The sequence below is a fragment of the Triturus cristatus genome, chromosome 5_2 (assembly GCF_964204655.1).
Source record: "Triturus cristatus chromosome 5_2, aTriCri1.1, whole genome shotgun sequence".
Classification (NCBI taxonomy): Eukaryota; Metazoa; Chordata; class Amphibia; order Caudata; family Salamandridae; genus Triturus; species Triturus cristatus.
The window spans coordinates 599,189,318-599,204,514 of record NC_140588.1 but is presented as its reverse complement, the minus strand read 5'-3'; the positions used below and the strand labels follow the sequence as shown (position 1 = coordinate 599,204,514).

The following is a 15,197-nucleotide window of genomic DNA, read 5'->3' as shown; positions in this document are numbered from 1 at the left end:
CAAAGGCGCATGCCATCTAGATTCTGTTGCCCAGGAAGGCCAGATGATATGATAGAATGTATGAAAATCACACTGTTCCCGTCACAAATTAATCCTTAGATAAAAAGCACTTATTTTTGCAGACCATATAGTCACCGGTGCATTTTTAATATAGCAGGTGCAGGGCGTAAATGCCTACATCTTATACCCAGTCACCACGCTGCAACAATTGGTGTACCGCAGTATGTGAAACGGTCCTTTGAAAGCCTAACAACATTAACTTGAGTATATGCTGAATGAAGTCCTGGGCAGATAGCCTCATTAGCTTTGTAAAGACGAAATAGGAACTACACGTACCGTGGCATAGATTCAAAAATGCTTTTATTTCATTTTCTACATTTGCAATAAAAGCTTACAAAATGTCCTTCAATCGATTTAAAGGGCACAAGATTAGTATTAAACAATTTTTGGGAAATATGCGTTAGTAAAAGCATTTCTATAAACCACCTTTGAAATGTAACAACAATGTTCTGCTAAAATTAGATGAAATTACACGTACCAGGGGTCTGAAGCCCAAGTACAGTACCAATGTATCCTTCCATGCGTCCCACTCGTGATGCTCGTTCCCCCCATCCAGGAAGTAGCAAAGGAGAAAGTAGTGACGGGCCAGTGTAATACAACCAAGGGAATTCGAATTCTATAGCTAGGCAACTTTATGGTTAAAATTGTGATCTGTTCAAAATACGGCAATGAAGGTCACGCATAGTTGTTAAAAATACCCAGATTTAAAATCTCAAGTATTCCTAACCCTTTGTGGATTTACCGAAATGTTACTTTTATAAACAATCAAAAGCCTTGTATTGAGAAACGAAAAGAACACGAATGATGAGTATTTATGAAACCCAACTAACATCAAGGGCTAGCATTTCTTTTTAGATATCTTTTCTATATTGTGTGTATTTTTTGAATTTCAAATGGCTCTTTAGATTGAAAACAGACACACGCACAAACACACAACCGCACGCACACACACACACACGAAAATGCAAGGACTTTTTGGTTGGGTATTGTTTCACCTTCACTTAGACTGAAACAGTCCATTAAAGGCATCCTTGGCCCCCAAAGAAAGAATGGCTCCCCAGTAGCCTTTTTTTCATTTTGGAGACACGGGAAAAATACAGGCAGCATCCTGTGGAAAATTCCTGAATTTTGGAACTTTGGTTTCTAGTTTTTGAAAAAACAGTCTTTAACAGGAGATTTAGAAACGATCAAGAGAGGCATGTGAAACAGACAACTCCTAGGCTGTTTCATCGCTGCCGTTTCAGTCCTGGCACTGTACAGTCACCCGAATAATCTGTCTTGTTACTGTTATCCAGCCATTGTCCTTGTTGCCACGCCCGCCTTCCCTCTAAGCCAGACGCTTTCAGGCAAAGTTGATGAAGTCGAACTCTCTTCTCATGGTTAGCGTGACTTCCAGGGTCTCCTTCTCGGAGATGAAATGCGCTTTGCCGTTCTTGCCGTCCACTGGGTGGGGAAGATGCAGGCCCAGTTTGCTGGAAAAGAAAAGCGTACATAACTTGAGGCACTGTCACTGATTAGCCGGGTGCAGGTTTATTAACAAACAATGAGATACCAATCTAGAGGATTTCGCTCACTTCTTGAGCGGTCTGCCTGGTTTATTCATACAATCGCGTTTGGAAATAGGTTTCCTGCAATCGATTGCCGAGCTGCACTTTTTGATTTAAGGCTCTACTGATGCACAGCAGCATATTGCAGATGCAAAGACAAGCGCGCCGCACATCCATATTGCTGTCAGCATGGCATAAATCTGCATAATAAGGAGAGGCTCATGCACGTCTGGATTTAAAGAGGAAGTGTGTACCACCGCCTGCAACATGAATGATAAAAGGCAAATGGTGTGGAGTACAGTGTTTCCTTCAAGGACCGCAGATAGGGCTACTTAGTTTTAACTGCATTCTGTAAGGATCTTTTTAATCTTCTAAACTCCATATTAGTCTCTGATGTGCCGTCGCATATTTCCTTTTCAATGTTACATTTACAATTGATTTCATATTTAGAACGGTATTCGTTTTACCAGAAGGTGTTCTTTTGTATCCTATTGGCTACTTCTTAAAAAGTCATTCGTTTTTTCATCTGGACGATTCACTTTGGCTCAGTTTTTTCCAGCTTCTTAGTTCAAAGCCACATAATGGAAAGGACCGGCAAAAGGCATTGGGACAGAAACCTCCTCCACCCCAAGCCATGTCTTTTTGAGCATGCACACCTGCTCTGAGTAACCTACGAAGATAAGGCCAGATGTGAGAAACATTTCTCCCAAGTGGCAAACACTCCGATTCAGTGCTTGAGACCACCTAAGTTGGATCTGTGAACGGTTACCAAATAGAAGTTTGGGAGTGGTGCGTTGTCAGTGTTCCCTTCCAAACTTTGTCCCTTCCAAATTGCTATCAGATGTATCGATGGACTGCCACCGGAATTACGGTCACAAACCACAGGAAAGTTACTGACTCCCAAGTGTAGTTGGCAACTTAAACATTTCAGGAGGTGTAGGCAGCAGTCCAAGGGACCACAGGCCATTTTCAAATAAACTTGATAAAAAAAAGGTAAAAAATAAAGTTTTCTTTACCTAAAAGCAATCACAGGCATGGTGGTTTGCTGACCCTTGCAGGCCACCATCTCGGTGACTGCAGCTCACTGTGATTGGTTAAATCTGCGACCTACCTAATAAATATGCACTAGGTACGTCTGTCTGTGATCCACTCCACACTATCCTTTTAGTAAATAGGTCAGTTTGCAAAATTATAGACAATTACATTAAAATTAAAGACTGGTCACAAATTGCAACCAGTATCTTTGATAATTTAGGTAACCTGCACAACCAATTTGTAAACAAAATTATAACCAATTCTCACAAAGATAATACTTTTAAACAATGTGTCAATGACGGTGCAGCCCACAAGAGCCCGACTCACCCCGGTCAGGTAACAAAGAGTGCAAAATTTCAAACAGAAGACTGTCTGAACATGTAGGCGCAATTTTCACAAGCCCCATAATGGTGCTTCAAAATATTTCATCTGAATCTAAAAATATTTAAAATGACAATTTGAATCATTATATATGAGTGAAACAAGTTCCCTTCGCTTGGTTGTGAACAATATCAATCCTTGGAGATATGTACAGCCCAATGAAACTAATGATATGCCTGGAAGACATGAACATGTAGTCCAAAACAGTGATGAAAGCAGGCTCAATCAACAATTTGTTCATATCATTACATCCTGTAGTGTTTTATTGGAGTTTTCCTCTTTTCATATCTTGATAGCATAAATTGAAATCAAAACAATTCGTAGTTCCCAATGCATTTCGGTGTCACTACACCTTCGTCAAGGGAATACTGTAAAAAATGTATATACAAAGCTGATGTTTACTCAATTCAAATTAACTCAAATACAACAGCATAAATATTTCATTATGTGAATGATTTCACATTAGAAATTTTGCAATTCTACAATTGACGATTGACAGGCGAAGCCAGTATCCAAAATGATCTAAAAAGGACCAAAAAAGGACACACCGGTGAAAGAAAAGAAACCAATGGAAAATCATGTGACCAATGCAAAAGAAAAGGAAAAGAACCGAGGTATTAACCAAACGTGTGTTGAAAGAGTGTGGAGAGGGTTAAAGGTACGTGCTAGAAATGCGCAAGATCCTCAGATAAGTGTGTTACCCATGCCAAATATATGCCATCGGAAAACTGCTCCGCAAGAGCATACGCAGATTTAGTGCTATAAAAGATATCCAACAAATAAAAATACCTACTTGGAAACTCGAAAAGAGGGTCATCAATAAACTAACGTGGTGATGGATCCTTTTTAAAAGGATCCATCACCGCGTTAGTTTATTGATGACCCTCTTTTCGAGTTGCCAAGTAGGTCTTTTTATTTGTCAGTATGTTCTTCACGCTCGGTCACATCTAACTGACTTGAGGTACTTAAAGGAGTCTTTTTGTTGGATATCTTTTATAGCACTGAATCTGCGTATGCTCTTGCGGAGCAGTTTTCCGATGGCGTATATTTAGGTGAGCTTTCCACAGAGATGCCGTGTGACATATAGATGCTTTAACAGCATGACACATGTTTGTTTGCTTTTGGCATGGGTAACAGACTTATCTGAGGATCTAGCGCATTTCTAACACGTACCTTTAACCCTCTCCACACTCTTTCAACACACGTTTGGTTAATACCTCGGTTCTTTTCCTTTTCTTTTCCATTGGTCACATGATTTTCCATTGGTTTCTTTTCTTTCACCGGTGTGTACTTTTTTGGTCCTTTTTAGTTCATTTTGGATATCGGCTTGGCCTGTCAATCGTCAATTGTAGAATTGCAAAATTTCTAATGTAAAATCATTCACATAATGAAATATTTATGCTGTTGTATTTGAGTTAATTTGAATGGAGTAAACATCAGCTTTGTATATAAATCATTTACAGTATTCCCCTGACGAAGGTGTAGTGACACCAAAATGCATTGGAAACTACGTATTGGGAACTACGAATCGTTTTGATTTCAGTTTATGCTATCAAGATATGAAAAGATGAAAACGCCAATAAAACACTACAGGGTGTAATGATATGAACAATTTGTTGATTGAGCCTGCTTTCATCACTGTTTTGGACTACATGTTCATGTCTTCCAGGCGTATCATTAGTTTAATTGGGCTGTACATATATCCAAGGATTGATATTGTTCACACCAAGCGAAGGGAACTTTTTCACTCATATATAATGATTCAAATTGTCATTTTAAATATTTTGAGATTCAGATGAAATATTTTGAAGCACCATTTTGGGGCTTGGGGAAAGTGTGCCTACATGTTCAGACAGTCTTCTGTTTGAAATTTTGTACTAACCAGTATCTTTGTACATCTGTCCCTAAGTCTCTTGCATGATGACCCTGTTTTTGTTGAGCCTTCCAGACAGTGAAAGGTATCTGGCTGCAAAAGACCTCTAGTGAACTTACAGGGGGATTACATCCCACTCATTCTTAATCATTGATTGGATTTATTTCACACATTTGTTTACTTTTTATGCCCAGACATATGTCCCGGGCTCACTGTGCCACTGGAATCAAGCTAGCCTAGCTGATGAGGGGCGATACCCCGAAACTGGTCCAAGGATGCTTGTTTCTGGCCCAGGGAGGACCTGGTTTGGCAGTTAAGGTCAAGACTGATTTGCATATAGTTGGGTTTAAACCGGGGTGGGATGGTGAGCAAAACAACAATGGGTTTAACCCAGATCTCTTTGCTGGTGGTTAATGTTTGATTTATTTCACATTCCGTCCATCATTTGTGCATCTTTTATTTTTTATTCAAAGCCTTGACTTCCTCTTCATGTGTTTGTCCCTCCTCTGGAGCACTGTGTCTGTATGATCCTTTTGATTGGCTGACTTATATCCTTCCACAGGTCATATTTAAGAAATCACTTTTTTCTTTTTCATTCATTACTCCAGGACAGTGCATGTATTTTCCAGCTCTTTCCCTCATGTGGGGCTTCACCCCTCAAAAAACCCTGTTCTGTTTTGCTGCCCATCTCACATGGCTTGTCTATAAAAGTACAGTAATGGCCTTCTATCCATCCTTATAGTTATCAACCTCTTCCGAAAGACCGATCTTCATCTATTTCTGCATAGGAGATGGGTCACTCAGCTCGTAGAAGGCATCTCCAGCTACAGTATTTACATTCTATGTTTTTTGGGAATATTATATATCCCAAATTGAAGTAAAGTAGGAGTGTCACCGTTCTCGAGCAAACGTCGTATTCGAGCCGCGAATACGACGTTTACTCGAGAACGGTGACAGCGTTTATAAAAGACAGGGACCTATCATAGCCTCAACACTCCTACTTTACTTCAATTTGGGATATATAATATTCCCAAAAAACATATCATAATATTCGTCATAGAGGAGTCACCTATAGAATTGTTCTTCAGTCTTTGATAAATCCCAATGGAATGACTATGGGCTGATCCTAATCTATTGGTATCTAAGAGGACAATTGTGTGTTCTGCACGACTAGGTATATTACAATACCTTCAACAAATCTCTACATCTTTTATTCAAAGTCTTGAGGAAGTCACAGGAGGGTACGAAACACGTGTCGGCTGTTTCTGTATCTGATCACTTGAAATTGATGTATATCATCATGAAGGGAATATATTACCAATCTGTTCCTACACAGGGACACATTTTTGAGTATCTGATTTGATGTAACAATTGTTATAGTGAAGCTTTTTTACTTGTTTCAAAAAATATAATAAATTGATTTGAATTGTTTTTCAAAGATCCTTCATCGTAATCCATCTTTGAGTTCTTACTTGTGATTGAATATAATCTGTCTTTATTGATGTAACTGAATAGAAATTGTCCATATTAATGCTAAACTTATCAAGGTTACATATTTGTATTTCTAAAAAGTTTTTTTAAAGAGTGCCGGGATTCATTCAGTGGCAGTTTGGTACACTGGGACCCTTCAGGTTCCAGTGTCTTTTTGCACCTATGGTAGTGGGGTGTTAACAATCCTGAGTGGCACCATAATTTACTTGAGTATCTCCAAACGAATTTTCTTACATCATAATGTACTAGCCATGTAAATATTTAAATAATTATTAGATGTGCGACCCGCATATACACCACTACCAATTTTGTTGTACATAACTTATTGGTTTAGGTCTAAACACAATTGTTTTTCGATAAGCAGGCCTGACATTGTCTCTGCTAGGTGTTGTACTTTCATTTTTCTCACCCATGACTATATTCTTCTAACTTTGAGTAACGGCTGGCTGGTTGAAAACCTGATTAATTTCGAATTACATACAAGCCACTTAGATAATATGCCTAAGACCGATATGAAGCTGAAGACATCCCCATCCTGTTGTGGAACCCTTATCGGTCCTCTCTCTAAGAACTCTTGCAACTTACACCAACAGAATACATCCTACATCTCCCTGCTCGAGGAGTCCAACCTGAGTGTAAATGATTAACTATTACATCAAGATGAGTCTACTATGTGGGGAGAGTGTTCTGTGGCAAGAATCTTCCCAACAGTTGCCATTTATGACCATTGTTAAAATGTCAATATTGATTATAACGCTATGGCCGCAATTCTTGGTTCACAGAAGGGGAGCGGTGATGATAGCTAATATGTCAGGAATTTAGCTGATAACTCCTACTTATCTACTGCTGGGTGCTCCGGTAATGGCTATGACCCTCTAACTGATACTGTTATTTCTTGGAATCTGGTCGGAATTATGTCCAAACTGGATGACCCAGCCTGGATATTGTATATCAGTAACTTTGATGTTTGCATGTTTCAGGCCACTTGAGCTACCACTAAAGTGTGTGTGTAGTTTGTCTTGTTTCCTAAAGCGTAGAAGAGCAAGCAACCTAGGTATTATGGGAAAGCCATCGGTGAGCTACTAATTTTAATAAAAAATTACCTTTTATGCGTTCACAATGCCTCGACAGTCGATTCACATGACATTAAAGGGGTTAAACTCAAATTCTCCATTGGATTGACTCTGGCAATAATTAATGTTTACGCAAGATCAGCCCCTGCGGGCACTGAGCAGCTTGTGCTTTTTCTCCTTGACAATTTAATTAATTCCTGTCAGCATCATGCTAAGATAATAGTCAAAAGAGACTTTAACACTTTATTCGAGCCATCGCCAAATATCAATTAATTGACTAAAGCTAAAGACGAATATTGGAACATCCCTCGTTTAACAGGGAAATACCAGCACAATTTATCGGTCTCAGCTCTAAAATTAGCATCTACTGCTATTAGTCATGGACTGAGGGCTTGCAATGGACGCACTACTTTAGATACAAGCATGGCACCTACTTTTAAACGAGGTCCCTACTCAAGCACCATAGATGACATCCTTGTAGACATACGACTGTGGTCGCTATTAGTGGACATGAGAGTTGACCCCCAAAAGTGCAGCAATCATAATTCGCTGATGGCTAATTTTTCTGGTGATTCTTTAAGCAGAGATCCAACAGGCTGTCAGACTACAGTACCTGAACCATATATTGCCAACAATCGCAGACAAGTCTCTTGGCCTTATGTCTTGGCAAGTCAAGAGCTATATGCTGACAATTACTCTGTGGGTTTCTTGTCACAGTATGAAGACCTCCCCTGTTCTGAGATTCCTTTTTTAAACATACATAATCAATTCTTCCACAGATTGCAAGATATTTTTTGTAGGGATGCTTCTCTTAATCAACCAAAGCAGAAGAAGGAGGTCAAATGGTGAAATTCTGAATGTAAGCAAACTAGACTGGTACTAAGAACAGCTATTAAGAGTTTTAAGCGGGCAGAAATTACTGAGGCTAGAAGGAACTTGAACACTGCCTTACAACAAGCTAAACCAACTTAGGAAGATAAACTACGGCAGGATTTGCTCCATTCGGCTAGGACCGATGACAACAGGGCTTTTTGGTGCTAAGTGTCGGACAGCAACACTCAGCCAGCAAGATCTATTAACTACCACATACAGCCTGACAGTTTGGCTACATATTTCTCCTCCCTGTACACAGAGAGTGCCCTACCGACCCCCTCTTATGTTCTGTTTCTCAGTCATCTCAGACACTGCTATAGCTGTAGGGAGACAAATCAAGGCAGATGGCACTGTAATATTCACTCCTGAAGACACTAAAAGCACCATCGGTTACTGAAAAATCATCAAACGCCCCCGGTCCAGGAAAAGTACTTGCTGATCTGAATGAAAAGGAGCAAAAAGTATGGGCATGGTAAATGGTAAATTAATCTTCTAACTAATTCGATCTCTAGGGGGGGGATTACAGATTCATAGAGGGGGGTGGAAATAATCCCCGTCTACACAAAGGGTGACGCCTGTATTCCATCCAACTACAGGCCAATAAAAGCCTTATAGATAACCTACAGAAAATATTTGCCAAACAAGTTTCAGATAACCTTTTACAATGGGCAGAGGATAGGCGCATTCTGTCCCCCCTTCAAGCTGGGTTTCATTCTAGGATTATTACCTCTGACCAGGTCCTTAGATTTGCCATCCTACATTGGAAGTACGTTTCATTGCTGAATCAGAAATTATACGTGGCCTTTGTTGATCTTCGAGCCACGTTCGACCTTGTTCCTCAAGAGAAAATGCGGAGGGTTATTGTTGATATGGGCGCCCCTGTTAATTTGATTCAACTTACTTAAAGACTGCACAATAAAAACTATGCCCAAGTTCGCTGGGGGCAGAGATGGGGAGCTGACCAAGCGAATACCAATATTGAGAGGAGTACACCAGGGGTGTGTCCATGCCCTGACTTTATTCTCCCTATATGTCAACAATGAGGTGAAAAAACCTTTGGACTGCAGGAACGACTCTCCTCCATGAAGTGGCAATAAGGGGCCTGTCCTCCTTTTTGCGAACGACTCAATCCTCATTTCCAAAACTCAAATGGAGCCCAGATTTTGATTCATAGATTTATGGGGTTTTGCAGTACTAGAGGGCTAGATCTAAATGACACCAAAACAAAGTATATGGCGTTAGGGAATAGTGCTGTGAAGAATTGTACAATCAAAGTTGGAAATGAACAGCTGGAAATTGTCAAGAGATTTGACTACTTGGGGGTTAGGATTTCTCTGTTTACCCTGCCCTAGATATTTACCTCAAAAAGGCACAATGCGCTGCAATATATGGTGGGGAATTGTGGGGCTATGATGTCACCCGTCAGCTAGTCATTGATAATGATTTTGCCAGAGCATTGATTCCAGTTAGCATCCCTCTAATTCCACTCTTCTTTGACTTGGACATGCGCAGAATCTCTGACTCTGCCTCATTGAAACCCCTGGATTATTGGGTCCGTCTCTGCTCTACACCAGAACTAAATGATTACGGAGACATGCTTGGTAATAGACAGGGGCTCTTAAAACTATGGGACGGTTGTGCATCCCTGTCCAAAGCTGAAAGTAGCATTTTAAAATCTTGATATTGGGGATATGTTCACAAGCAGTATGTCGTTGATGGCTCTAATGGGTCACTAACCAACTGGTTTCTCGAATTTAAGTCTGGTCCCTGCTTGGTGTCCTTCCTGGACACTTTAACTCTCCCCCTTATAAAAGAGCCTTTACGTGCGCTTTCGGTTTGGTTGCTTATCCCCAAGATCCTCTACAAGTAAATGGAACAAGGTCCTGCATACCAATCTATGTTCCGCCTATGGTTGTGCTTAGAAATTATTAAAAATATTCTACTTATATTCCTCGTATACAGAGAGTACCGAAGGAAGTGGCTGTACTCGTTATGCTTAATCATGGGGGGGGGGGGGGGGGGGATCCATTTTTGAACAGCATTTTGGATTATGAAGTGTGATACTTCACCCCTAATTGTGTTTGCCATCAGTCGATTTTTGACAAATGTTTGGTTTAAACATCAAAAGTTTTTATTCTTGGAGGTTCTTATAGAATGGGTCGGATTGGAATACCTGATACCTATATATTGCTATTGTTTGCTCAAAGAAGTTTCATGATGGTAATGGCAGGAGAATAAGCTTGAAGACTTCAAGCCCTTGTTGTATTTTTTGCAAGTTTTAAGTCATATCCTTTTTATTTAAGTTTTAATTTTCATATTTCTATAGTAGTTTTAATGGTTACATTCATGCCTTAACCTATTGTATTCAAACCGTATCACTAAAACGGAGACTCATAATTAAGCCCTTTCAATTGTGAGTACCAATGATTGATTCTATTGGATGTTCTCTGGCAAAGATATTCAATACACCAATCTTATGATGCGAAACATGTATTTTTCTTTTGTACTGCTTTGATGGTTTTCGACAACAAAATAAAGTTTCCTTGGAAACACAGTAATCGGGATATATTTGCTGGGGTTCGACTGAAAAGCAGACTTTTAGATTTTTATTTATTTTATCTCCTGCATTCTACATATTGCATGGAAGCACAAGCTTTGGCACAAAGGGGATTTCGTAGTGCTGGGGGAAGGGCCACCTGTTGCACTCATTCTGCTGGTGTCTGTGGCAGAAGGTGCACTTAGCATGACACTTCTCCAGGAGACCCATAAACTTGCTGCCTGGGCTACTGCAGAAGAACAAATGACTGAATTTTGTGGAAAGAACATTGGGCCTTGCAAAGTGTTTCTTTTGACATTCTGACACCTTATTTTTTTAATATTCTTTTCAGTTTCCCGAGTGAAAAAATATTTGGGGAAGTAAATTATCCCATTTATAAAGATTGAAAACATTGAATTAAATGTACAGTTTTGAGACAACATAAAATAAGTGTTTGTGTTTCCTCCAGTACCTTGAAATGTGTTTTATTTTACTGTTTTAAACAATACTTTGCAAACAAACATTGGCAAACCAACAGCTCCGCAACTGCATTATAAAGGTGAGACCTACTGGCTTGTCTAATCCTTCTCTTCTGTTAGCCTCAGCTCTTATGACAATCATTCATGAAAATATTATCACGTGTTCGCTGAATCGGCGAGTTCAGTAGGTACTGGATTCTTTACTGAACCTCCTAGAACTGTTTGTTACCCCCTTTTTTTTTTACTTCCTGTCTTCGTAATGCTGTTTAAACACTTTTTGTATTAACCTATTTACTACCATTTTGTTAGTCTGACAATTATGATCAGCATCATTTACTCGTTGTCCAGATTTAAAGCTGTGCTCAATCAATATCTAGCACTGGCTGATTTGAACATCATGAGGGCAGATGAGGATCGATCTATAATTGCATAATTCATACATAATTTATACAAATTCAAAGGCATTTCCTCATGGGCATTTAACTGAGCCTATAGTCACTTTTACTCCCCAACTAAGCAGACCGGTCACAAAATGTAATAAACATGGAAGCTTAAAGCTTAATATAAATACAGTGATCTCAAGGAGTATAAAATAATAGTCTAACCTCAACCTTGATCCAGCGAAGACTACAGTAAAAATTTGACATTTAAGGGATCTTATTATGAGGGTAACGGAGACAGAGTCTAATATTTCTAAACTTATACTACAACTTATGTCTTCTTCTGGCTTACCACCATCTGCCCCCCACCCAACTCTCAATCCTGCAAGGAGACATTGAATAATTTAAACTATCAGAGACAGAGGGAAAACCTTCCGATTAGCTAGAAGTCAAGAAACAATATAATACAGACCATTGCTTGGGCCCAGAACCCAAGGCCCTCCTGTCGGTCTATAACTCAGCTTTCTTGTTAACCTGAGTGGAGCTTAAAATAACTAAGACCCAGCCTATGTAATGGATTACAAAGCAGAGATTACTAATTCATGAACTATTAATTAATTAATGTTAAATCTGTGCCCAAAAGCAGTTTAAAATAAATGCAACTAATTATCTAATGAGTTAGATATACAGTTTGCCACCAAGACATGGTTGGAAGACACATCTGGTCTTAACATTTTAGATGCCGTTCCTATAACATATTTAATCTTTGGGACCGAATGCCCAATAGGGCATTGGAAGTGAAAGGGGTAAGAAGATTAGGAGTAATTCACAAGAAAAAACAGCAAATATTGCAATGTACCTTCCCTCTAAATACCGTTTTTTAAACATATGATATGTTTTTAGTTACCCTCCTCTGAGCCAGTATTTCATGTGCTTCTAAGCCACCCACCAGGTCTGCGGACTAACTTTGAGTTAGCACTACTAGAGCACCCTATACCACTTCCCTGAACCAGCTAGAAAATGGATATATTGGGTGATTTCAATTTTTATGTTTGGTGACTCTAAATATACAGATAATTTGAAGCTAGCTATCTCCGTAGCTGATCTCGGTTTTATTCAAAATTTAGATATGGCCACTCATATAAAGGACATAGAATGGACTGAGTGTTCTTCTCCCAACACAGTAAAATAATCATCAATATGATTTGACTGGTATGACCATAATGTGATAACTATTTATCTACAAAGCAAAAAACCCATCAAGAAATAAATAAAACCAAAGACCGTTTCTTACCATATCTAGTAAAAAATACCTAAAGATACCCTGACTCAAGTTCTGCTCAGAGTAGGTTCCAAATGTCCTGCTGATGACAGTATAAAAATTGTGGTGGACTAGTTCAACCATACACTTAGCATGTTTACTGGTAAATTTGCCCTGGTTAAAACTTCTAGACCACAAACGAGCCAAATGAATCTCAAACTTGGTTAACCAGGAAAACTAAAATGCATCAAATGGAAGTCAGGAACTTTCAACAAAAATGGCAAAAGGATTCCTGTAACACTAACACCGTTAAAATAAGAACAAGCCCATAAAAGGTATAAAAAGCTATTCAAGATGACAAAAGACAGTGGGTCTTATATAGAGTTTGGGGAACTGGATACTCGGTCACAAACGTGGCGAATGTCCTGTCCCCTGTATTATAAGTGCATTATAACCTACATAACTTGTAATACAGTGGATGGGATATCTATCACATTTTGACAAAAAATCCCATCTGCCAAACTCTAAAAAAGGCTCAGTATTTAGTGTGTAAAATTGAAGAAGTTTTTATCTCTACCAAGCCTATATTTCAGGTGTTCAAAGACAGTGCTAAAGCCTTACAAAAACATTCTGATATGCTAGACAGTTGGAGTGACACAACTCAAATTACTTTAAAAACCTTACTGACCTTTTATGTGCAAAGACCATTACCCCTGAAAAAAAGAAGCATGCGAGGTGATACACTGAGATTGGTAATGCCCCATCAGTCTTCTGATCTTTTGGACACAGACATCATTTTCAGTGTTATGTCCCTTAATTTATCAATAACCACCTTCAAGCCTGTGAACCCAACATCCTGTCCAGAAGGTCCCTAACCTTCAAGAGTGATCAAGCAATGCATTGCTGATGGTTTCATGTAAACCAAAAAGTAACTGTTCTTTTGAAGAAGGTCACATACTGACTCTGCTAGAGCAGGTTTGGATCACTCCCCATCCGAAGGAAGTTGGTCTTAAGCCTGTGTACTTTTGAACTTGAAATATAGTTTGGCTTTCCATGGTGTTGGAAAATGCAGACACTTTACAACTTTACTGAGCATTTCAGCTTGCTTGGGGATGGACAGGTTTTCATCGTCACTTGGGCACCAAACTGACTGTGAGTGATGTTCAGTCTAGATACAGCAGATGCAGGGGATGCAGCCCTTCTGACATTGCTGGAAATTTCTTCAGCTTCACACCCTTGACCACTCCAATCTATTCGAAAATCTTGCAAGAGTGCAATTGGTTGAAATCCTTCCTGCCTAATCGTATTTCTCATGTGGCTGTTGATCAATGCCAAACTGAGCAAATGGCAGTCGTCTGTTGGATCCCTCCTTTGCTTTTTAATATTTATGTCCTATGATTACATGAAAATCCTAGCTAAACGTAGGATAAAATGTGACTGCTATGCAGGTGACACCCAGATGATACTTTGTTTGACCAGGGGGTACCGCTGGAACAGAAAGGAAGTAGCCTTGGTTTTTGAAGCAATCAGTGTAGCTGAATGAGGATTGGCTAGCCCTCAATGCGGACAAGACAGAATTCTTGGTGGTGGACACCGACCACTGTTGACCCAGCATACAGTGGAATATCAATCCCTTATTGTTAGCTTAGCTGAAGCGGATATAAAAGGCAAGATCAAAGCACTAGAGGTTTACATTATTCTATCTGTAATGGATGATCTACAGGGGAAGACAGATGTAGACAGCACTCTAGCATTGATCCTCCTGGACCTGTCTGCAGCCTTTGATACCGTCAACCACAACATCTTGGTGGACTGTCTGGCTGCAGCAGGTCTCAGTAGTACAGCCCTGAAATGGTTTCAATCATTTCTTGCGGATAGAAAACAGTCAGTTTGGCTCTGCTAAAAGAGTTGCACTGGCTTCCAGTGGAGCAACGCTCCAAGTTGAAAGCTGGCTGCATTCTTTTTAATGCCTTGCACGGGTCTGGCCCTAAGTACATCTCATCAAAAGTTCATAAGTACATCCCCCACCGTACTTTAAGATCTATGCACATGAACTACTTAGTAGTCCCAAATTTTAGACACAAAAGCTTCTCAATATTAGGACCTAAATTCTGGAACGCTCTTCCGCCCCCCGTGAGACTCGAGTCAGACCTCTGACTTCAGGAAGATGTTGAAGACCTGGCTTTCACCCAAGCGCCAAGAAACCTG

The 15,197-nt window shown here is 39.7% G+C and overlaps 1 protein-coding gene across 1 annotated transcript in view; it reads right to left on the bottom strand.

The window, feature by feature from the left end:
* Nucleotides 1-343: 343 nt before the first annotated feature.
* Nucleotides 344-15,197, bottom strand: part of DNAAF6 (dynein axonemal assembly factor 6) — a 206,326-nt gene continuing 191,472 nt past the window's right edge. The window contains exon 7 of the mRNA XM_085607673.1: nucleotides 344-1,532. Within this exon, the coding sequence (XP_085463799.1) occupies nucleotides 1,403-1,532 (130 nt within the window). The 3' untranslated portion in view covers nucleotides 344-1,402. The remainder of the gene's footprint in view (nucleotides 1,533-15,197) is intronic.